Consider the following 26,282-nt stretch of genomic DNA (forward strand, 5'->3'; position numbering starts at 1 on the left):
CTCTTCCTTCTAGACCATTTAATAATATACCATGAGTAAGATGTAATCTACAACAAAGATATAAAAGAATCCATAACCAAAATACATTCTTCAATGGAAGAACGATATAATTATATAGTATAGTACAGAAATTTAATAATAATCATTTTTGTCAAGACATGTCTCGACTTACGTCTATGAACGTATTTATTTTCGTGCTAAATATATGTATATCATAACCTAATTTACGCCCAAGCGTACTATGTCAACCAGTCTTTAGACAGAACGCGTTTAGAAGTCGCTACAGAGCCGTCAGGGCTAACGCCAATAAATTGCGATAAATTAAATATACATCGACTACGTTAACTAACTTCAGATATTGTTCAAATTCAAACTTGAAATAACCTTCGTTCATAAAAGTAGATAACGATAATAACAGGTCTTCTAGACGTTTACTTAATGTAGTTTTGTTAATATATACAGAAATGTATAAATAGTTTCCAACACATTTCGTGTAGATTTGCGACCAAAACAGGTGATAAAAATATTAAAATGCCAAGTGAGGTTTTGCGTTTTTATTTTCGCGATCACCGCCCAATCTGTACCACCCTGTAAGTCCATTCGATTGCAGATCCGTAATATATTTCCAATGTAAAGTGACACTAAGGCACGTGACACTTTAATATTCTAGTTTATCCTCTACTAAGTACTTATTGCTACAAGGCCATATCCCGACGAATATCAAAGATTCATTCTTTTTCATCATATCCGTCAATATAACATAGATTATAACACTTGTAAATCACACAGCCGAATCTACCAATGAATGTTGTTTTTGGTATCTATTCACAGAAGTCAATAAATAAATTGGACTAGCTCACTTAACTAGGTACTTAAACTGCGACATTATGTGCATTGAATGTTCGTAATGGCTGTTTACGTATGACGTGTTTGTTTCACCTGTTTATCAGGTTTGGCCTTACGCTAGGTGGCGAGAGACATTAGTCTTCTTCGGCGAAGTTTGCGGCTACAGCGCTTCCAAAGCGCGGTGATAGAGTATATAATAGCGACGATCAACAGAAGTGTGGCAGCTCGTCTGGTGAAACTGGGGGATTGCGGGTCGGCGTCTAGGTGCGCGCGCGATGGAGCCGCGCCAGCGCCCCGCCATGCACGGGGCGCTGCTTCCGTGCCCTCTAACTCCGGAGCACCTAATACAATTTACAAATTTAAGTCAAGAGCTGTATCTTCAGATAAACATACATTCTTATTTGTTTGGCATATAAACAGGACAACACAGTAAATTCTTTATACTCCGTCCAACCATTTATTTAACTTTTGACAGCATGCCCATGAAAGTTCCGTAATTATTGACATACAATCATAGACAAAAATGCAACACTTCCTGAACTCTATTATTTTTTAGTTTTAGTGAAGCGACGTGTTCTTTAGCTCCGATATTTATCGAGCCGACAGTTTATGTAACGAAAATTTTGATACCTGCGAATAAATTAGAATGAAATGAAATAAAATATAATAAATAATAATTATAATAAATTATAATTGTTTATTATAATGAATCCTTGGATTCTTCTCCATATGAACGGGAATCATCACTTGAATCGTCATTAATATTAATTATTAAATGTTGAGTACACAAATTGTCAAACGCAACATCATGATCCCAATCAGACAATACCTTCTTTCTTGAACCCGCTCACATTCACGATTAAATGTTCTTCATAAATAAAATCGATTGTTATAAAAAATTTATTCGGAAACGCATTAGGACATACATTAGAATTCGAATTGTCAATAGTTAAATAACTGGTTGGACGCAGTATAGTGGTATAACGCTATAAAAGAAATTACCAATACTCTTTGGGTCAGTGGGAGGATGTCTGGGTGCTAGAGTGCGTGCGGCGGGAGGAGCGTGGACGGGGCGCGGGGTCAGTGACGAGGGACTGACGCACTCCGGCACGGGCCGCGGCCCGCTGTTGTCCGGCGACAGAACGCGAGAGTACACGTGGAGGCGACCTCCTTCGGCGCGCTGCGGCAAGTCTATCGAAGAATATTACTATTCATATGTTATAAGAGCTTGATTGTAATTAAAAGTTGCAGTTCAAATTTCACTACTTACCTCGCTTTCCCAAAAAGTTTAAAATGTGAGAAGTGAACTCATGTTATTGTGAGCTCAACGAAATCAGCCAGTTATAAATTATTATTTTCCGTTTTTGGCATTGCAGAACTGCTGTCCTTAATATGATTAAAAAATGTAACGTATGGACATAAATAACGAAAGATAAGAAAATACAAATTCTTTTAGGCATTTGTCTAAAAAAGATTTGTCACCTGAAGGGATGATATGCACGTCTCTCAATCGGTGCTCTGGCGGGGTAGCTGCTTCCTTAAGCGAGGACGGCAAGTGTCCCACCAGAGCATATTGCAATGCTGCCAGCAGTAGCCAGTGGCACGGTTTCGCTGCCCCGCCTTCCAGACACGAAGAATCACCGTATACCACTAACCGTCCGGCCTGGCGATCACATTTTAATATTATTACTTTATAATTAGAGAATGGATAAAAAAAACATAGTTTATGCATACATTCACAATTAAGATGTACATGACTAACATGTAACTAAAATCTTAACGATAAACATCCACATCTATCATATATATATAGAATCAGAGGCATTAAAGCGAAACCTTAAATTACCTTGGGTAATTTATCGATGGTATCGTTGGTGTAGTCGCGCGTTTCGCCGTCGGTCTGCAACAGACCAAGGATGGGCACGTCGACTAAATGACCGACAGCCGCGGCGCCGCCACCCTTGTTGCCTTTCTCACCGGACATTATCTATACAGAGTGTTATTTTTAAACGGGACAGAATTGGATAAAAAAAAATTAATCAATTTTATAAATTTTGTATGAAAAATCATTTTATGAAATTTCGGAATTCACCGTACTGTTCCATTAAAAAAACACTATGTACATCGACTGTGAACTGGCAACCGGTACTAACACAATTTTGACAATTTTACAGGATGAAGAAAAAAATTGTTTGCGTCATTTACATAGCATCTGGTTTATTAAATAAAAATACGTAGTGTACATACATACATGTGTAATAAAAATATTTAAAAACTACATATTTTTATTTAATAAACCACATGCTATATAAATGACGCTAACAATTTTTTTCTTAAAATGTAAAGTTGTCAAAATTGAGATAGCACCGTTTGCCAGTTCACAGACGATATACAATAATAACGAACAATTGTACTTTCGCTTGTCATACGCAATGGCTTCATAGGAATGTACAACTAGGATTTTGTTGTTACTTCAACAACAACATTTAAACATGATGGTGATGGTTTTCTTTCCGAAATGATTTTTTGATCCATCGTTTTTCTAATGGGGCTGACATGTTCAATAATTATCAAAACCCCTAAATAAATAAAGATATAAAACTTTTTTCCTAAGAATGATCTTCTAAACAAAAAGACACAATGTTACTAGCGTCCTCATAGTGAAGATTCGAATCTCAGTAACATGATCGACCTTTTAATCAATCTGCGTCATGTTAATCAAATTTCAAGAAAAAAATGCCGTCGCGTGTATTTGAAAATGCACTACCATGTTAAACTAAAGTAAACATACCACGCGTAATTTCGCAAAAATATTTACGTTATTGCTATATTTTATTTATATTGGTTTAAATTTTTAAATAACAGTTGCCAATTGAAGACAGAGATAGTAATTTTTTTCTGTAGCGAGTGCGATAAAGACGCATAAACTCTGGTCATAGATTATAAGTGCAGATACGAACATTGTAGGCGGTAAGTAAAGTAATCGATTTGGTAGATGACTGATTGTATTGTAGTTGGAAAACGTATTTATATTTGTTACGTACGTGTTTATGTTATCTTACACTAAACAATCATTTCTTGCCTTCAAAAAATCATATTGTTTAAAATATTTTGGCGTATTTACAAGGCGAAAACATCAACTAAACTCTTAAATTTTTTTAACGCAGAATTATTTTTGTGTTCAGATTGATGATGAACATACTTTGTGAGGAGTAACATAAGACACACATGTCTTGGATTGAAATTAATTTGTGAAATCTCATTTTCTGAGACGTAACTAAAAAGTTTACGCACTCTACGCATTTCAAAATGTTTTCTAATTTTCTTGTAATCTAACCTGAAATATAGCCCACTACCTGTTTGACATCACTCGCTAAAGTTTCAGTGTGAAGCACTTCAGCAAATACAGGCTGTATATTTGAAAGTGGGACATACTTATAGAGTGCGTTATATTCCTGATTCTGAACCCAAAGGAATAATAAAGTAATGAACTGAAACTTTAAAAAAAATATTGTTTAATTTTTTTTTATCGACTACTACTTGTGAACAACATTAGTTATCGAAATCTATGCACATCACTATTATTGCTCCGACGCAACGGCGAGCTGCGACACGGCGGCGAAAATCAAAGCACAGGTCGGGGGTGGAGGCGCGAGCGCATAGAGACAGTGCACGCGCGACCTTGGTCTAGCGAAGATACGTAAATTATTTGTACTTCCGCTCGCTCGCGCAGAATAGATATTTATTCTAACGTCGAATTGACTGAGATGGTGCGGCTTTACGCAATAAGTGGTGATAGTGTGAAACGAGCTATTGAAATGTTCCCAAATCGGAGTTTTACGTGGAGGAGGTGAACAGTGCCGAAGTGTTGCTTGAGAGGGTTATCTCAGCATTTTATGCTGTGAGACAAAATGTGTTTGTGTTGAATAATTTAAAACAAAATTTACTACGACGTGCTAGACCATGCATTGTGAAAACGGTGGACATTTTGAACACTTGCTCCGTAACACGTAAGTGTAAATAAACTGCCTCTGTGGCCGAACGGTTACCATGCCGGACTGCCACGCAGAGGTCCCAGGTTCGATTCCCGGGCCGGGAGAAATGTTTGTATGGCCTACAATTATTTCTCTCGTGAGTTTGGGTGTAATTTGTGGTTGTCTATATGTGTGTCCATGGCACCCGCGACACAGGGTTTACCTAGTGCGGGGCTATGTTGAGTGTGCGCGTTATTTTAAAAAAAAAAAAAAAAAAAACTAAATAACTAAAAAATCAATCATTATATACAGGGTGTCCCGGGACGCGACGTCAAGCCGGAACGGGGTGATAGGCCAGGTCATATCTGTTATCAGAAAAATAAAAAATAAAATCTATGTCACGTATTTTAAAAATTATGACCATTTTGAAAAAAATCGAAAAATATACACCCTGTGACGCATTTTCACTTCCCGTTTCTACAAATTTCCACTTTATTTTAATTTTTTTATTATTTTGTAACCCTGAGTAATGCTCCTGTAGCTAGTCGTCTAAAATTTTGACACAACTGCTCTAATTTTGAAAAAAAAATGACACATTATTCCCATATCAAAAGAGAAATTGAATTTTCGTTCAATTTCAACTCACTCTACCGAAAAAAAAATGTACTACACTGGTTGGGCAAGTAGCTTTAAAAGTTGGCGCATTTTAAGAGGATTCCAAAATGGTATTACACTTGCTACTTTATTTCTTAGATTATGGTCAAATAATTTTTTTTGTGAACAAAACCGGTTTTCAACTATTTTTTATTTCTTAATTTAAATTTATTTAGTGTACCCAATCCTTCGCTCGGAACGGTAACTATGACATAATTCTTAACGGTAACTATGAGAGAGACGGAGAGAGCTATTCTACGAAGTGTGAGTGAGATAGAGAGTGACGCCGCTAATGTGTGAGATTCATAATTCTAGTATGAGAGAGACGGAGAGAGCTTTTCTACGAAGTGTGAGTGAGATAGAGAGTGACACCGCTAATGTGTGAGATTCATAATTCTAGTATGAGAGAGACGGAGAGAGCTTTTCTACGAAGTGTGAGTGAGATAGAGAGTGACGCCGCTAATGTGTGAGACGGATAGATATTATTCGACTAGTGCGAGCACAATTCACAATAACGACAGTAGGTTACGCTACTTCGTTTACTGCGCACCTTTCCGTATTCGTTCGTCTTGATTTCGTACTAACAACCTTTTGCTTCGTTTATTGGATCCCGATTGCTTTTGATTTGGATTTGGACTGTTTAGTTTCTCTTTTTTACGACCTTTGCTTTCCTCTGGACCACTGTGATTGTGTTGTGACACCATGTCCGTGTACACCGTACAGGAATATGCCAACATGCACCTCATTTATGGGGAATGCAGATGCAATGCTAGTACTGCAGCTAGACTTTATCGTGAGAGGTACCCAAATGCTGCTCGTCATCCCGATCATCGAGTTTTTACGAATGTGCACCGTTTGCTCTCAGAGGGACGATTCCCAAGCGAAGCGCATAGTGAAAGTAGAAGTTTCCATCATTACGAGGACGTCGTAATGGAAGCAGTGGAAGAAAACCCGAGTTCTTCGGTACGTGGAATTGAAGCAACTACAGGAGTGCCAAAAAGTGTAGCACACCGAATTTTACAATACAATAAACTCCACCCGTTCCATGTACAGAGAGTACAGTCATTACTTGAGCGCGATTATTCACCGAGAGTTGCATTTTGCCAAACAATGCTAGAGAGACACCGAGAAGATCCGCAATTCCTACAAATAAATTTATGGTCTGATGAATCAACATTTAAAAAAGATGGTTACATGAACTTACATAACCTACACGAGTGGCATGTAGAAAATCCACATTTGATGAGACAAGACAGGTCACAATACCGCTTTAAAGTGAACATGTGGACAGGGATTTTAAATGGGAAAATCATTGGGCCCTATGAGTTGCCAGAGAACTTGGATAGCGAAATTTATTTAGATTTTCTACAAAATCAATTGCCAAATTTACTGGAAGACGTACCATTAAACATTTACAGAGATATGTGGTACCAGCAAGATGGCTGCCCGGCGCATTATGCCCGCTCAGTTAGAGCATACCTCGATGAGGAATACCCGGGCAGGTGGATAGGACGGTCTGGCACAATCTCGTGGCCAGCCCGTTCTCCAGATTTAAATCCACTCGATTTCTTTTACTGGGGAGCAATGAAAGAAAAAGTTTACCATAAACCAATAGAAGACTTGGCGGAGCTACGTGCGAGAATAGCAGAAGCAGGAGAATTTGTTAATAACGGAAGATTCGCCCGTTTAATATCCCGATCATTTCTCAAAAGATGTCGGGCGTGTATTGCAGCTGAAGGAAAGCATTTTGAACATTTGCTGTCATTTAAATAAAATCATAATTTTACTTAAATAGATTTTTTATTTAATGGAACTATCCTAAGCTCAAAGAAAAAAATAATGATGCCATTAATTTAAATTAGCGGCGTCACTCTCTATCTCACTCACACTTCGTAGAAAAGCTCTCTCCGTCTCTCTCATACTAGAATTATGAATCTCACACATTAGCGGCGTCACTCTCTATCTCACTCACACTTCGTAGAATAGCTCTCTCCGTCTCTCTCATAGTTACCGTTAAGAATTATGTCATAGTTACCGTTCCGAGCGAAGGATTGGGTACACTAAATAAATTTAAATTAAGAAATAAAAAATAGTTGAAAACCGGTTTTGTTCACAAAAAAAATTATTTGACCATAATCTAAGAAATAAAGTAGCAAGTGTAATACCATTTTGGAATCCTCTTAAAATGCGCCAACTTTTAAAGCTACTTGCCCAACCAGTGTAGTACATTTTTTTTTCGGTAGAGTGAGTTGAAATTGAACGAAAATTCAATTTCTCTTTTGATATGGGAATAATGTGTCATTTTTTTTTCAAAATTAGAGCAGTTGTGTCAAAATTTTAGACGACTAGCTACAGGAGCATTACTCAGGGTTACAAAATAATAAAAAAAAATAAAATAAAGTGGAAATTTGTAGAAACGGGAAGTGAAAATGCGGCCCAGGGTGTATATTTTACGATTTTTTTCAAAATGGTCATAATTTTTAAAATACATGACATAGATTTTATTTTTTATTTTTCTGATAACAGTTATGACCTGGCCTATCACCCCGTTCCGGCTTGACGTCGCGTCCCGGGACACCCTGTATAATTTGATTTCACATTTTTAACTACGCCAAAAACCTCAATTCTAATTAATTGATAATTAGTTACTAAGTCATAAACTTATCTTTTTTTAGTAGGTAAAATATTTCGACGATAGTTCAGAAGTAAAAAATAATTAACATAAGCTAAAACGTAATCCTTTCGATAACAGCCTATTTTATAAAAACATAAATATGCGTAGGTGAGTAACTTAGTTTTTATTTTCTAGAGAAAAGATGTGCTTTTAGTAGGAAGGGAGATGTGAAATCATTGTTATTGCTACTGTCTCACTCGGCCCTCGCTTGGTAATATTCCCATTGCACTCTAAATCAACCGTAAAGGGAAAAAATTTATTCCTATGTACACTCCAAAACAAATTTGTTGATTTATTTTTTGTTCTATCCCAAATTCTAATTTTATTTTAGGCTATATTCAGTTGTAACATGATTTACTATGACATGTATGAATATGTCTCACTTTCAAATATACAGCCTGTATATCAACATTATTTACTGATATCTTGTCACTAATTGTTATACAAATAATTTTCAGGTCGATCTTTAGATGCTTCGTCAATTGGTATTTGTATGTTAGAAGCACGAATTAATTTTATTAATGTTAATGTTTAATGGCGAAAGAGCAATTTATTAAATTTAATTTAAATGATAGGGTCGTTGTGGCGACTTTTGGGGGAGGTCTATGTCCAGCAGTGGACATCTTTCGGCTAAAATTATGATCATGTTGATGATAGGGCCACAACAAATAAATTTACTTATTATTAATAGCATTGTTCCAAAGTAGATTATTCTATTTGACTTATAAATATTTTTCACGTTTGTTTGATAACAAAATAAATTTGTTTTCCTTTTCTACTATATTTTACTTGTTACCTTCTTTTCAGAATGTTCATTCTGTTCAACAAAATCATAATCATCTATGGCCTGTCAAATAACGCACGATGTTTAAAACTTTCTTACGTGGTGGAACAGATTTCAAACGTCGATTTCTATGAACGTAACATATCTTGTGTATAAGATCATTGCTGTATAAACTTTTTGCGGTCAATGGCACATTTTTAAGTTCTACTACTTTCTACTACTATGACGGTGAATTAGAGTATGTAGCATTTTATACCTGTATGATATTTTCAATGTACCTGGTGTCCTTGGTCGCTAAGTTTCGCAGTGACAAGTACTCCATGATCGGGGAAACTATGAATGTGTGTCCCACTCGCGTAGTACATTGACTGACCTCCTAGTTTGAACGATCCTTCAAACACTCTGTCACCTAACGCCACCTGTACAAAAATACTTCTTCATACAAGTCAAAACTTCTCTATGTGATGGGTAAGCAAATTACCAATGAAAATGTTATGTCTAAACGGTACTACAACATTTTTTACGTACACATAAAAGATCATTGGTACCACTCTTATTAATCCGATTCTTCTCAAAATAGAGAGTGAAATTTACAGAATTCAATTAAAGACCGAAAATAAAATAACAATGAACACGTCAAAATCTTTCTTGACAACGAAAAGAGCATGGTAATTTTATACATTTATAACTATGATTGATAGTTTATATTTGACAAGCGGTCCTAATGAACCATGTTTATTTGCAATTATTTATTCACCTGATACATGCTGAGGAGGTCGTTTAACGCTGGTACGTTTGCTCCTCCCGTTTCCGGTATCCACCTGGTCAATTATTTTAGTTTTACTATTCAACTAAAATATTTTAAAAGGCGACATCTTTTATTCTAACAAAAATTCATGCACAATGGTGTCTGTTACAATGTTAAGGTTTACAATTTAATTTACCAACCCTGAAGAGTTGCTGTTAAATGGTTGTGCCGATTCTTACGCACAAAAATAAATATCTATGGAACTGCTTTCCTCATTTGTGTCGCTCACTTGATGACATGTTTACAGTATAAGTAAAACGTCGCACTTTAGTTCTAAAATCTGTTTCATGGTGTACATATGATGTTTAGGTCAAAAAGTATTATTCGTTAGTTTTTAATATCTTATATTTGTTCCAAACACTGCGTCGTTTTGCTGAGCTACAGACCTATTTATATCACACCAACATTCTTATATTCTCTCACGTAACGTACGTTGTGTTTATTTATTAATGTTTTATTATTATTATTATTAAATTAGTATGTAACACTTCTATGCGATCATAATCACGTTATAAGAGATGATAAAGTACAAATAATAGAACAATAATAAAAAGTGCTACTAAATTATTTTTACAGGGCATCTACTAAATAGTAGTAATTAAGAATATTATCGTTCGAGATAGCTCGATACTTGTTGTAGCGGAATCCGTTAGGTTACTGGTAATATAAACTGTGATTTAAGATTATTTTTTTGCAAAGTTCAGATAGCACAGGATAACCGGTCGTAACGGATACTTGAATAAATCTTTATAAATGTTAGTGCTGCGTTGGATATGAAAGAAATGTTTTGCTGGTTGGTATACTAGTCATACAAGCGCACAAATGTATTCTTACCATTGCCTAGTGTTTTCGTCATAAAACTTGACATGCCGCAGCAAGGTCGCATTGTACCAGTCGGCGAAAACGACGAGAGACATGCCGGCGTCTACGGCTTTTTTCAGCGCCGCCATCTCTTCTGGGAAGTACTCGTCTTCGGGGTCCACCAATAGCAAAGCGCCGTACAACGACGTATCGATGCAGGTCAAAGGAGTACCTGATAGGAAGAATATAAACTCGTTCATCGCTCATGAGGTAACATATGAAATATTAGTCACACCATTTCCTATTTGTGTATTATTTCTTGATTTGTATTAATTGAATAATAGTAGTTTATGTGACTGTTACATAATGAAAAGCTTTAAAATACCAGAGAGGGTTTATGAAACGAGCCGTCAGGCGAGATTCATAAAAACATCTCACGAATGTTTTAATGCCTAATAAAGAACAGTTACATACACTGCAATATCTACACACATACTATAAGCTCTCTGTCATGTGTTCAGGAACCGCATGTTACGACTGGCGAAATGGCGGCAAATAAAAACTTTTCTCACGCATGTCACACAACTGTAATTTATATTTTTAATTCATAGATAAACTAGAATCGGCCCCAACTATCATATCGTTCGATATCAAGTAACGTGTGAAATTGTCCAAATTGTTTGCTATTGACATTTCATTTCGAATAAAACTTCATCTCGACTGATATTAGAATTGAGGTCCAATCAAATTGTTTTGTTTTTCAGAGATGGTCGAAATTTCATTGTAATAATAACATCGAATTCGATGTTATGAAGCAGTATGGAAGCAATAATAACATTTTCACAAATATGAAATATGTTCTAACAAAACAGTTTACCTTTATGCTGGTCGTAATTTGCGGTTTTTGAAAACATTGCAGAGACTTTATGATATGTGTGTAGATAAAGAATTTTAAACAATCCTTCTTTTCTTTAAGAAGATATTCAGCACACAAAAGTATTGAACAGAACTGGGACATGTTATTAAGCAAAGAAAGATGGCGAAAGCTACCCAAAATCATCGAAGTGCCGTTCATGGACTTTGCTAGCATAATTTCACGTTTTAGTTTATGCCTAGTTATTAATATATTTTTGTATATTTTTAGAAGTCAGGAATAAAGAAATTGCAAAACAATGTATTTTAGAATAGATGCAAGAACACAACGCAATTGATTCAGTTCGACCATGGATTAGTTAACGTTCTTGTACAGTCATATACACATAACCCCCAAGCCGACTTTTTGTTTGTCGACTTTTTGGTTCTGAGCACAAAAATGTGGTGAAAATTGTTAAACAAACTTAATCTTTAACCTGTGAGCCGTAAAATTTATTTTAGTATGACTTCCTGGTCATTAGTGAATGACATTGTAAGAAACTTTTTAAGCCAATTTGATCTTTAACGTATGGTTCTTACTTAAACACATAACACGAATTTCAACCTGCTTTAGTAAGCCCATCGTGGCATAGCGGTATAAGGATTGCTTTGCAAGTTAAGGCAAGCATAGTTCGAGTCACATTAAAAATAAAATATTATTTAGCTTTGGCTATACAATATTGTTTTTTTTTTGTTTTTAACCTTTGGATAGGGTGTAAGGAATGTCTAAGTCTTGTGCATACAGAACAATAATTTCTAATTTTAATAATTCCGTTAAGCGCGGCCTATTAAAACAAGAAATAAAACTTTGAAAGTCACTAAAACCTTGAAAGTAATTAAAACTGAAAAGATAAATGGGAACGAAATGTAGAACAATGCGTAATCACAGAAGACACGATCGTATGCAAACTGCAGAGCCATTTCGTGATTTGTTAATCTATCCATACCCACTCTACGCTTTGTTAACAATATATACCCACCCACCTGAGGCAATTTCTAGTGAGCAAATATTGTGATTAGTCAACGTTAACATTACAAAGTGAAACAATGCTGTTAAAAATATAACGTTAAAACAAAATAGTGCTCGTGGAATCGAACAACGGGTATTGTCACTGGCAGTCGATATAACAAGCCGCTCGACCAATTTACTTGGATGATAAATGACGAAATTTAGTATCGGTGTTAAAAATATGTTGATCATCTTCAAGCAACACTCCACTGTATTGCTTTTGCAATAAAGTTGAAATCGTTTTAATTTTTTGATTTTTCAATACGTAAGATGGCTCTCAGAACCAAAAGGTCGGTTTGGGCATGTTAATGGGTCAGGTATCTCACGTATATGACTGTACATAACGTACGTAAGCTATAATACCTAATCAAATAATCAATTAAACAATAATGACATAAAGTAAAAAATAAAACGTGACAAAAATGTTTAGACAATACTTAAATATTTAAACGAAAGTTAGCAAACATTGACTTACAATTATATGGACGTCGGGTCCGCGTTAAAAAGTGTCCGAACTTGTAAGGCGCTAAAATCGTATACAGAGCGCCAAACTCCGCTTTAGTCTTCATTTGTTCGACTGACAGCGCGATACTGCGATGAGATTACAATTTAAATTTCGAATAGGTTGACTTGGGACATTTTTTTCGTGGTTTTTGTGTTAGACCCGTCGTCCATTTATTTGTAAGTCAATGTTAGCAAAGGAACGTTTTTGACAAGAGGCCTCTTGCTAATGTCAGTATCACTTTGAGATTGAGAACAGTGTGACCATATGTGGCAGATCTGCCATTTGGGTAAATTTAATTTTTATTCACTTTCACTGTGACAAAACATGTTAACGTTGTATTAAATGTGGCAGAATTTGGCAGATTTAAGAAGAACTTGCTGTTCTTTATTATTTTTAGGAACAAACTGAAAACTTGTTGTTTTCTGTTACTACCAAAAAACATCTGAAGCGAAATACAGGACAATGTTATAAACATAACCTATATCAAGTTTATCACCCCAGCTTCTACAGGCTGTACTCAATTTGCGTTTTTTACGCTTTGATAATGAATCACAAGTATTGATAAGTCACTTTAATGCACATCGTCAAAAACACTGGGTCACAAAATACACGGGATGTCGCCATCCTTCTTATTAGTTGAACATAAACATTCTAAAAATAAATATATTCTGAGGCAGCAATACCAGTGTTTATTTTGCTAAATGAAGGCAGATTTAAAAAGTTTATAATACCTCGCGGCCGTGTCGCGCCATCTGGCGAGCTAGTCACTCTCAAAAATTTTATTTCGTTACTCTGTTATTCATTGTATTAACAAGGTAGCTTGACACTAAGTAAAGGCTACCAATTAGATTTCATGCCACGCCATGTCACACACTTTGAAATAGCTAATTTCTTTCAACAAAACCCATACAGTGATATCAGAAGCCAATACCAGCGCCTTTATTCAATGATCAATCAAAAAGAAACAGCGTGTAATCTTTGCACATTGTGAAAAACAATGATAATTTAAAAAATACCCATGACTTCGAGATAGAATCCATCATCACGGAGGCGGCGATACATATCTCGAAAATTGGTGTGAACGTGGTCAGCGTGCCAGTCGAGTGGGTCGTGCTTGGCCCTTAGGTCGTCGCGAGGAAAGTACCCGCCCGGGTACCTCAGGCTGTGGAACTGGTCCCACAGCAAGCGCCGTGAACGAATGGGTACTGGGATTACTTTGGCCCTGTATTATTAACAAGCAAAGATACACTTTTATTTCTAATTTCGCGTTTCTGATCCGATGATGCTAGTCACAGCTACAGCTAGTCGCACCGACTTGTACAAATTCGCTTACAGCATCATACAACAGTCCTGTCGTATTATTGCGTGTCAACATAATTATGTGTGAGATCCTGTGAGCTATAATATGTGTGTACGTACAATAGGAACCGCTAATCAGACTTGAGGGATAGCTGTAGCACCGAATTGAATAAAAACAGAAAGGTGTAAACATGTGAAGCTGAACCTACTGTCGGAGATAGTGATACACCTAGATTTCACTGCGGAACAGTTGTTTGCTGAAAGTATCAAAGTGCCACTTAAACAAGACCAATATTGCTGCCCACCATAGGACGATGAAGGATTAGTTAGCACTAAAACCACCCACTGTTTCTGTTTTCGCATTTATTAATGGCTCGAAGACTTGAAATGTAAGAGTCATGCAAATAAATCTGTCGCCCAAGTTCAGACTGGAAATCCTTCCAGTGCAATAACTTTACCTCACCCCTCATACCCCGTAACAAGACAGGCAATAGTTATTTTTAATACAAGTGCGGAAAGTTAGTCATTATTCACGAATCTCGAGGCTTTTTGGTCGAGCCAGAGGCGAGGGTGAAAATGACAAATACACACGTGTATCAAACGTCTTTTTTAATACATTTGCGAAAAAACTACATTGATAGTAAAATAAAACAGTATTTTTAAAAAAAAACTCATTTTTTGGCCGACTTTTTTCAATATGGCAACTGTTGCCAATATCCAGCCACATTAAAATTACAATTTTAGTGGCGCGGCGCGCAGCGATCTCGCGTAATACTCAACTCCGGTCATTGTTAATACTCAACCCGCCATCTTTATGGAAATATTTTGGTATTTTTAAATGTAAACCCTTGTTTTATAAAATACCTATGCAATTTAAACAAATAAGATGTTTGTAAGTAAATATAAGTTTTAATGACGAATGACTTACGTCACAAAGCACATAAATATTAAATAAATATACAACCTCTTTAGTTCTATGTTTAAGACTTGAAACAACAGTACATTTAAAAAAATGGAAAAGTAAAAAGCACTAGTGCAAAAAATCCAACTTTTGGCACGATTTATAGTACGAAAACTACCACGTTTTGAGGAACTGTATTAAAAAAATAGTTGTATAACAGTAGGGACCTCTCATGCGCATATTGCAGGGTGTCTATGTACGCTCACCAACAAAAAAGGACGTATTTAAGGCATTTGCGTATTTTACATACAGCGATAACATACAAATTCACCTTGAACGTTAGACGGTGGTCGACACTCTTAAAGGAAAGAAGATCATAGGGGTACATTTGAATGCCTAGGTCACCGAAGTAGAATTCCAAACCAAGGCAATACACTGAAAGCGGACCAGACATCAAGCAACGCCAAGAATAGCTTGAGACTATTGTTCTGGCCCAAGAGTTGCAACAATTCATAGCCCAAAGACAGCAGACTCTTTGCGACAGTGAACCGAATAAGCACTCTAATGATGGTGCACAGAAAAATAGAATCGAATGCTATCATCGGTAGCATGATGATGTTTCGAAATAGTGAGTCGGTTAACATTATTAGAATCGTTCACTTTCGATTATCTGTGCGAAGTGTACTAAAATGGTAGTGAGCACGGTAAGCAGACAATTAGGTTGTAAAGGGTGGGTAAGGCTGCTAACAGATTGACTGCATGTTTGCAGTTAATGCGTGAAGTCGTAATAAACTTCATGCAGCCGAGACCACGACTACATGAAGTTGACAACGACGTCATGCATTAAATGTATGCAACCGCTGTGTTAGCAGCCTAAAGGTGAACGACGTTACGAGTTGGAGCGACTTGGGCGTGAAATCTACCTATCGCATAAGAGCGGGCAGTCAACTCAATGAGTTTACTGAGGAGTGTACCAGAAGACGATTCCATATAAATTAATAATAGATACTGCCGCGCGCCGCAGAAGAATTGCAATTTTTGTATTTAAGATCGATCGCACATTCAGGAAACTTCGATCTTTGGTGACCAGTGTGCTGTCTAGAAATATGGCGGTGTGTCCAAGAGAGGACTTTCCCGAGTTTTACTAACCAGATTATCCTACAGAGAGACACAAGCTTATCGCCATGTCACACTGCAGCCGATCTTTATTACTAATGCAATATAATATGTAAACACTTAACTCACCTAATAGGTAACATAAGTGTTGCATTTCTCATTGCCTTTTCACCGGTTTCATCGTGGCTCTCAATCGTTACGTTCAAATGACCCTGCGTTAAACACAACATTAAAGTAGTTGTACTTCCATACAAAAATTATTGCTTATACACAGTTTAACGACAAATGTTAACTAATTATTCCATTCGCTTATATAGTCACATACCAAGTTAGAGCGACTAAGTAAACTAAAGTAACTTGACACTCTGAGGGATTACCTCAACGATGCCTTCGAAATCGGCACCCTCCTCTAGTACCCTGAAGCTGAGAGCGAGCCACCCGGACCATGGCCACAGTATAGGGCTGTACTCCGCAGACACCGCCAGCAATGGCCCTTGTGGCAGGTGGGGATGCCAACTCACTTGTTTCTGTTCTCATAACAATTTACTTAACGAATTATAAATTCCATTATATAATGTGGTCCTTATACATATAATGGAACATTATAAAAATATTTTATCAATTAAAAACATCAATCATATATCACGAAACATTTAATTGAACTGAAAATGTAATAATTATTAAATACAAAGATCGAACACAAAGAAAACATCCTTCGACTCGACAGGAGTCCGTCCCTGCGACCACGGGATGCCGTCGTCATTACTTTACGAACTAAGCTAGGGGTCTTACTTACTTAAATTGGTCGACTTAATAACTGGACCAATTTTTTTTTATCTGCTATAGATATTTGCATTGAATTTTCGGTTTTCGGCACAAAGTCTGAGTGAGAAGGTTCATAAAATCTCTCACAGATGTCGCTACGGTAAAATACAAAATAAACACAAATTAAATAATACTGCAAAATCCAATTTTGGATATAAATGGGTTAAGACAAGACAATCAATATATCACGCACTCTCATACATACAAACATATATACTTAAACAACTTTACATGCGCACTTATCTACACAAACACACATACACATTATACATACACGAATGTTTTATACAAGTATTCTGTGATGCTTCTTCATAACAAAGTTTAAAATTAATGTTAGTATTATGAGATGTTAATACAATACAATATACACATAGTATTATATTAACATCTCTGTCAAATTTGGTGTAAACTTAATAGCGATAGGTTCGAGTTGGTGAGCCTGAAAGCCTAAGAGACAGGTTACTTGATCTAGTTTAAATCTCGTACAGATTTTGACCTTTGGTAATTAAAACTTGTTTGTAACAAGTATTTTGTAGCCAAAATTTGTGGAAAAATACATTTTTAATTATTATTGTAAAAACGTATGACGCGTCAAGCGTGCTGAGTATAATATATGCATATTTTTGAAAATTTTCCTCACAACTTGTCCGGAGACGCCGAGGCCGTTGGTGACGGTGACGTTGGCGATGATGGGCTGCGCGCTGTAGTACAACGGCTGGGTGCAGTACGGCCACATATATTGACACTCCGTCAGGTCGATGTACGCGGGGCTTAAGCTCGCTTGGGGCTCGTACTCGCGTAGAAACTGTCACAATTATTAATTGTTAAGTACAACACACAACGCAAAATCCAGTTTAAAAAAACAAGTAGCTTCAATTTTATTTTTTTGTAAATAATAATACAAATGAGCCAGACCATCACACCAAGGCCAAGTACCTCAAATGTGGAAATTTCTCATACAAAGAACGATAGCGAGCACCCAAACCAGAATCAATTTACAAAAGTTCGATTCCTAAATTGGTCTTACCGAGAATCGAACCCACTGAAGTTATGTTGCTTTTTTGGGTTTTCATAAGACTTATAGCATCGAGTATATAACTAGAAATAGAGACGAAATGTCATTTAATTTGTTTGAAAACTATTCTGCCAAATCATTGCGGTGACAACTGCGTTCCGATTGGCCAGCCCGAATTCGAAACAATTGACGGGTGTCGTCAATTCTTTCACTTCAAATCGACCAGTTTAACTTGAGCTTTGCTATAATGGACGAAAATTTAAAAATTACATATTTAATTACCAATGAAATGTGATTCCGTTTGTTTTGTAATTAGATATTTTGCTGTTTTTCCCACACCACAGAATGGAACAGACCCACCCGTAGTTAGAGATATTATCTTTATTATAATAAATACAGAACATTTTTGGAGTATACGGAGACGTACATACAGGTCTACTATTTCAGCTTTCTAATTTGTGATTTCAGCGCATACGAGATTTGATATTTAAAAGTGATATAAGGCCCATTTGCCTAATGAGTTCCACGGGTGGATGGCCCTCATTTCGTCTGTTTGTGGTTATATACTCGATGACTTATAGTAACAAGTATACAAGCATTACCTGATAAGCACTAATAAGGTCCAATTTGCCATGTCCTTGTTCGAACATGTTAGGTCCTTGCAGGCGGCGTGCGGTGATCGTGAGCGCTTGCTTGACCGCAGCGGGCGTCAGGCTGTGCCGCGGCACTCCGCTGGCAAGCAGAGCTATGGCGCCCGCCACAACAGGCGACGCCACTGATGTTCCTTTAAAAAACAAATTATTATTTCATTTTTATTATTATACATAATATATATAGGCTATATAGTAACATAACATAATATATATAGGCGGTTTAGAAACCCTTCTAAACCGGAATACCCTTACCCTTGTGCTTGTAAAATTACAGGCACATGGGACTTGGTAACTTATGTCTCCAGGTGACGGTCGCAGTGGCAGTGCTCATAAGATAGTTTGTGATTTAAAGGTCTGATTGGCACTGCAACTGTTAAGGATAGGCGTGTCGCTTACCGCCAGGTACACGACTTGATCGCCCCGTCACTCGGTATTATCAAAAAAAGTAAATGCTTACCGCTCAAGGACCTGCACCCGCCGTTGACGTTAGAGCCTCGCACGCCACTACCGTAAGTCACGATGTCCGGCTTCATGCGCCCGTAACCCTACAAGGGAATCGTAGTATAAAATAATAGATAAAATGGTGCTGTTTCCTCATTTCCTCAGTAACCACTGCGTGTCTATAGGATGCATTCACAACTTAAGAACGGCAATAGACTCTTATTAAAGCGGAAATCTATATCAATACATGGAAACACATGTGAAGATATGAGTTAGTCCTGTAGGTACGGAGCCGTTAATAACACGACATGTACAACAGCTTTTAATGTGCCACACTTACATGCGGAAGTTCCCAAGTGGTCATGCCTCGGGAAGAGAACTTGGCAATGCGGTCATCGAAACCTATGCCGCCAACACCTATCACGTCCATCTGATCGGCAGGGTTGTTCAACGTCCCATAAAGCGGCCCATCATTGCCGATCGCCGATACCATTATCACCTGAAACGATAGCGAAAGACTTTATTATGTATCTGTAACTGTGTGACGTTATGCTATATTATACAATAAGTTTGCAACAACACGGACTAACCGTCAAATTTACAAACACATTATGGTAAAACTAAGAATTCTTGTTCTTTGTGGCTGTTCCAGTACTAATTACTCAATCAATATCGTTTTATATGTTGTCGGCTGTAGGTGACAGACATACATGAACTTAAATAAACTAAAAGCATGTTTTATCGTTTGAACCGATGTTGTAGTAACTTTTTTTGTCAATCGAAACTTATGTTTCAAATGAGTGAAATATTCTTTACTGCACCTTAAAAATTACAACGACTAAACAGAGAAGTAATGTAAGATCACAGAGTAAGCTAATGTACAACAGGCGACCTTGTTGCTAAGGAGCAACTTCTGCTATGCAACCTTAGGATAGAAATTTAAGAGCTGGAAAGCGGGGTGCAACCAAATCGCTTCTAAAGGAAGTATTTTAAATAAAGACACTAATCATAAAATAAATAACATTAAAAACAAATATAACTAATAATGTTATTAGAATTTGTTTACTGCGTTCTACGTTATGTTTAAAGATTCCCGAAAAATAAGTAAATGATACTATATAAGCATGCCAACGTCGAGTAACTAAATAGCCGAAATGTAGCCCAATTACAACATAAATGCATTTTTGATACAAAATAACAAAAATTTATTATTATTTTTTATTTATTATTGAACCTATTATTTAAACAAAAGGCATAATTTATACTGAAATATGCCACTAATAAATCTTACCTTATTTGCACTAAGCTCCCACACTTTATCCACAAAGGGATGATCCATGAAATCAGGGCCGCCGATACTAAGATTGAGCACATCTATCTTACGCATAATTGCATAATTAAAAGCGTCTAGAAACCATGATGTATATGAAACCTGAAAAGAAATATCATACACAAGAAATTTAGGAAAAACTTTCAATAGTTGAGTTTAATATTCGTACTATCTACATTTTCATTTAGGATACTGTTATACATTTGTTTTTAGAATTTTTCTATTTGTCTTTTTCAATCAATTTGCAATTGAATATCAACAGATAAATCTTGTTGAAATTATTCCGTGTGGAACGCGACATAACTATTACGTGAACTGTCACTCCTCTCACACCGTGCAGCTATAATCTGTCTTTTTTGAAATCGAAGTAAAATGACAGTTCATTGCGCAAAAGTGTTGACGGCATGCGAGCAGCTAGTAATTACAGTCGATAAATATTATATCAACTATCGACTGAACATTAGTTACGCTTATGAAATAAACAGGCGAAATTGTTTCATTTGATTCACCCGATGGTGAATCAAATGTCCACACCATACGTCTAACCGTTGGGCCTGTGCCCAACAGTTAGACCAATTCCAATGAAGCTGTCTTCATTTGAATTGTTGATTTTTGAAAATTCATTCATAGGTACATACACTAAAGTATATGTCTTAAAAATACAAATAGAAGATATATTTTAATTTTTCATTTTAATTTAATATACATAATCAAATCCGCATGCCGTTATTAAAATGTGTATGACTGAAAATTGATTTTGATACTTTAGACCAACTGTCAAAATAAGAATAAAGAATACAATAACGCAATTTAGTAATCATTAGAACGTCGCCGTTGTGACATTTATAATTCAGTCATTTGTGTCAAAATTTTACCTATTTTCACAGTCCATCGATAAAACGACAACTAACACATGATTATTTAAAGTTTTACCAAAACTGGCAACCCTGCAAATGTCAATTCATCATCAAAAAAGAAATACTATACCTCAAGAATCGAATTAGTTGAGCGGTACGCCTGTAATTAGCTTAACCTTTTCATGGCCAGTACTTAAATATTAGCTCACACAAATATGTTGCCGTAGTGCTTCTATTCATTCAATATAAAATCTTCAATACGTAATATACATAAGTTATAAACATAAGTAATCATTGAATTTTGTCAGTACGTTGTTGATACTTCTCTATGGAAAAAGCAATAGATGGCAACTAAATAAAAAGCACTTTGATATCGCACTTTAAATCTCGTAATTGGTTGTTTAATTCGCACATTCGCACACACTCAACATAGCCCCGCACTAGGGAAACCCTGTGTCGCGGGTGCCATGGACACACACATAGACAACCACAAATTACACCCAAACTCACGAGAGAAATAATTGTAGGCCATACAACTATATCTCCCGGCCCGGGAATCGAACCTGGGACCTCTGCGTGGCAGTCCTGCATGGTATCCGTTCGGCTACGGAGGCAGTTAAAGACCCGAAACGGGGTACCTCGTACTATCATATTCTAATATATGAACGAGTTAATAATATAAGTATAAAGAAAATAAACATACCTGATTATAAGTGAAAACTCTGAAGATATGCAAATCAGCGTCGGGGGCAAACCCTAAACAGTCGGCTCGTGACGAGATCACGCCGGCGACGAAAGTACCGTGGCCCAACGCGTCGTCGAGAGTATTCTCGCCCGTCCAGTCGGTGCGCTCGCGCACGCGACCGAAGTGAGGGTGATGGCGAGCCAAACCCGTATCAAATACTGCTACTTTTATGCCTTCTCCTATATACACGCAAAAGAAACGGTATAAGGTTTAAAGATTTTATTTCTCACCAAGAATTACTGGAGAACAATAACAATATAAGAAATGGTATTAAAAGCCCAAAAAGTTAACTTCAAAAAAATATATTTCAAAGCTCGCAAAGTTCTGTAGCAACTCAAGATTTAAGAATATTCAAGATTCAAGTGAGAATAAGTGGTTAAAACTATATTATTATGAAGTGGTTATTACAACTACGCTCTTGTATTATCAAATACATTCACATACAATATTGCGTTGAACGCGGCATTATTAATCCAATCTTCACTAACCAGTTACTCCAAGAGACCACAGCAAATCGGCCTTTAACACTGATGTGATTTGACGAGGTACAGTTCGTAACAATTTTCTCGACGTGTACCCGCCGCCACTAATCTGTGCAATACAAGATTGTAGTAAACACTTACGTTGTAAATAAATAATTCACACAACAGTATTTGGCAACCGTGATAAGGCTAGTGGTGTCGGTTAATAATTATGGTAATATGAAGTTTGTCGACTATCACGATATTTTACTACCATGATTATTCAATTATTTTTTTGTGAAATTACTCCACGTTATACTTATAAATCCAAAGATCGAACACAGAAAAATCCATTCGGTCCGGCTGGAACCATAGATTTAGAAAAAAAGGGGAGATTTGGCATAGGGGCGTGGTTCGTGTTGCCTCGATGTGATCAAAATGATCATATCGAGGTGACACGCCTACAAACATCGCTACAGTGAAATGGCAATAGTTGTAAAAAATTGAATAAAAAAAAAGATCTCTCGTAAAACGTGAAAATGCCAAGTTGTAGCGATACACCTTGTAAAAATTTGAGTGAAAACAAAAATTACCAGTGAGATAACATTGCACCGGCTATTTGCATTTTTAGTTACTATTTCTATTATTATTCAATGTTTTCTTTGTATCTCCATAGAAATTTCTAGACTCAAATATAGTGATGTTCATTTATGATGACTGATGTTTATTGACAATAAATTTTTACTGAAATGTTTGAATTTCTTACTATGATTTTTGTAGTTAAAGTTCCTAAAATATCGAAGCGAAAAGCATTCACATTAAATTGATTTCCTTTATTTTATTATTATTATTATTAGTAAACATTTTATTTCGAGTAGCTTTAACACAACTCATATTTCGGACAACCGTTTCAATTTCATGTCAATTTGTATGTTACTGTTGCTTGAAGAATAATGTATGTGTATTATTGTTTTAGATACTTAAATTCTTACTGTTAACTTAAGTTGGATTGAAGCTGCAGGAAAATCGATATGCTGGTTTTCTTATTACTATTTCTAACTTTGTTTAAATTTCCATAGCAAATGCATTTAAAATCAAATTAACTAAAATCGGCTTTATCCTTCATAAAAATCAACATAATTTAATTTATTAAATTCGTTGATGGTCCGAGTTTACGCTTGACAATGACAGCTGCATCAACCCGTGATAACGTATAATGGAAAACTGGCACTGACGACAGTCGCCATGTTTTTAATATTATTCTCATAAAACTGGCACTGGCCCAAGCCTAGTGGCCGCCATTAAGAAAATGATAATAATTATATTAATATATTAATGTAATAATACACCAGTACCAGTGTAGGTGTAGTATGAAAAATGGAGTATTTTTTTAATATTAAAAACTGCCACATGGTTTCTAACTATCGATTAGGTAGGACCACATCCCTCGTTGAGTAGCGTTAGTTTAAGGTTAATAAGGTTAACAATTCACGGAGCGGTTTCCATCCGCGCCTGCCGGTGCTGCGGGATAGCGGTATTATTTCAATACTCACGACCCTGCACGTTGGTGCGGACACGTAGCCGCTGCGGTTGCGGACACGAAACCGTTGCGATTTCAGAACGGACCGTGAATTTAGTGGGAGTTAATCGCAAGTCGCGCGGTTAATATGGAACTCATCCCGCGAGCGCCGATTGCACCACATTGCGCCGCCTGCACCACATTGCGCCTGAACAGACCGCCAAAGTGCGCGGGCGACGATGGCTGCCAAGCGCGCAGGTGATCGCGTCCTGTGCGGTTCTACAAGTACCCCGCCACGGTAACCGCGAGTAACCGTCACCACTACAAGCGTAAAACGCGCCGTGAAAAGTGCTACTAATTTTACATACTTAACTATCACATTCTACTGATGCCGCGGTCCCGCGACAGGCGTGGGTGAACACCGCTCCGTGAGTTCTTAGTATAAGGAAAAATTAGTTTCAGCGCCATCTAACGTGTAATAGTTAGCTATTATATACTAGTAGCATTTTTACTAAAACGCCACCTGATGGTGACTGGCTGAACCAGGATGAAAAAATACTTAAATATTGTAATATAACTCTTACTCAAGTAACTGTAAGTTTAATTTTTGTTAAATTTTAAAATTGTGTTACGCCGTTTTCATGTTTTAAGCCCTACCCAATCAAAATCTTTAAGTTATGGTAGTAGATAAGCGTGAGTCTTTAAGTTATGGTAGTAGATAAGCGAGCGTGGAGTTTTGAATTGCACACAAGCTATAAAGTGGCGACATCTGTACCCGATCTTACATAGCGTCATTACATATCTCCCTTTTTTCTATATCTATGGTGCATTCTAGTAAAAGCTTTTACATTAAGTTGTAACCGAAAATATAATTTATATTTCGTTATACTATACGAAGTAGTTATAACCCTGACGACGTTTAATTTTAAATGACATTTGTCTTGATTTTCAGGATGATTGTGGACCAACAGGATGTCTCTATTCTGGTTGGCGTAATCATCGCGCGCGTGAACTGCATTCCCTAAGACGGACCAGAGAGGTATGTCAATTATAAACAGTTGTAGATAATGAATATTTATTTCTAAAATAGTATACATATAGCCACTACAGACAACAAACTGTACATATACAACTTCATTTTTAGAAAAAATAAAATATCGTAAAAATACTTTAGGAATTATTTATTTGTTTTAACTGAAAAATGGGTAGGTAGATAATAATTTAACACAAAACAACAATATATCATGGTGTTTTACTGCAATGATTAGACAGTTTTTTTGTGACAATACTCCACTAGTTTGTTATAATTACTCATACAAAGATCGCAAACAGAGAAAAATTCGTTCGATCTGGCTGGATTCGAACGACCGTCTTCAGCATACCAGGCCGACGCTTACCCAACTAAGCTACGGAAGGAACTAGACCCAACGATTTTTTCTATGTGTTTGTTGCAGATCTTTGTTTTTGGGTTTTGTAACAACTTTTTTGCCGTAGCGCTATCTGTGAGTAATTTCACTCAGGCAGGTACTTTTACAGTGCTGGTTCGTTCTATAGCTCAATTGGGAGCGGCACGGTATGCTGAAGACGCTGGTTCCAATCATAGATGTAGAAAAAAAAGGGGAGATATGTAATGACGCTATGTAAGATCGGGTACCGATGTCGCCACTTTTTAGCATGTGTATAATTCAAGCTTTACGCTCTATTATCTACTACCATAACTTAAAGATTTTGATTGGGTAGGGCTTAAAACGTGAAAACGACGTAAGACAATTTTAAAATTTAACAAAATTAAAGTTACAGTTACTTGAGTAAGAGTTATATTACAATATTTAAGTATTTTTTCATCCTGGTTCAGCCAGTCACCATCAGGTGGCGTTTTAGTAAAAATGCTACTAGTATATAATAGCTAACTATTACACGTTAGATGGCGCTGAAACTAATTTTTCCTTATACTAAGAACTCACGGAGCGGTGTTCACCCACGCCTGTCGCGGGACCGCGGCATCAGTAGAATGTGATAGTTAAGTATGTAAAATTAGTAGCACTTTTCACGGCGCGTTTTACGCTTGTAGTGGTGACGGTTACTCGCGGTTACCGTGGCGGGGTACTTGTAGAACCGCACAGGACGCGATCACCTGCGCGCTTGGCAGCCAT

At 36.7% G+C, this 26,282-nt stretch overlaps 1 protein-coding gene across 1 annotated transcript; it reads right to left on the reverse strand.

The window, feature by feature from the left end:
- On the reverse strand, nt 1-23,857 carry LOC113226166 (membrane-bound transcription factor site-1 protease). Its single transcript, XM_026458702.1, has 18 exons — nt 23,846-23,857; nt 22,638-22,740; nt 22,108-22,328; nt 20,509-20,649; nt 19,558-19,716; nt 19,234-19,321; nt 18,726-18,907; nt 17,749-17,913; nt 16,661-16,810; nt 16,413-16,495; nt 13,984-14,189; nt 10,575-10,773; nt 9,690-9,753; nt 9,211-9,351; nt 2,693-2,833; nt 2,329-2,509; nt 1,849-2,037; nt 1-1,187 (listed from the first exon to the last, which is right to left on the reverse strand). Exons 1-18 carry the CDS (start codon nt 23,855-23,857, stop codon nt 964-966), a joined length of 2,649 nt encoding a protein of 882 aa, XP_026314487.1. The 3' UTR covers nt 1-963.
- Between the last annotated feature and the right edge of the window lie 2,425 nt (nt 23,858-26,282).

This window comes from Hyposmocoma kahamanoa, unplaced genomic scaffold (assembly GCF_003589595.1).
Source record: "Hyposmocoma kahamanoa isolate Upper Pololo Valley unplaced genomic scaffold, ASM358959v1 100021, whole genome shotgun sequence".
Classification (NCBI taxonomy): Eukaryota; Metazoa; Arthropoda; class Insecta; order Lepidoptera; family Cosmopterigidae; genus Hyposmocoma; species Hyposmocoma kahamanoa.

Bases quoted from the DNA above. Each gene is read 5' to 3' on its own strand.
- LOC113226166 (XM_026458702.1), bottom strand. The intron at 10,774-13,983 runs GTATTTTTTAAA...TCTTCCTATCAG, and splicing joins ATTCTATCTCGAAGTCATGG to GTACTCCTTTGACCTGCATC. The intron at 9,754-10,574 runs GTAAGAATACAT...ATAATTGACCAG, and splicing joins GACGAAAACACTAGGCAATG to GTGGATACCGGAAACGGGAG.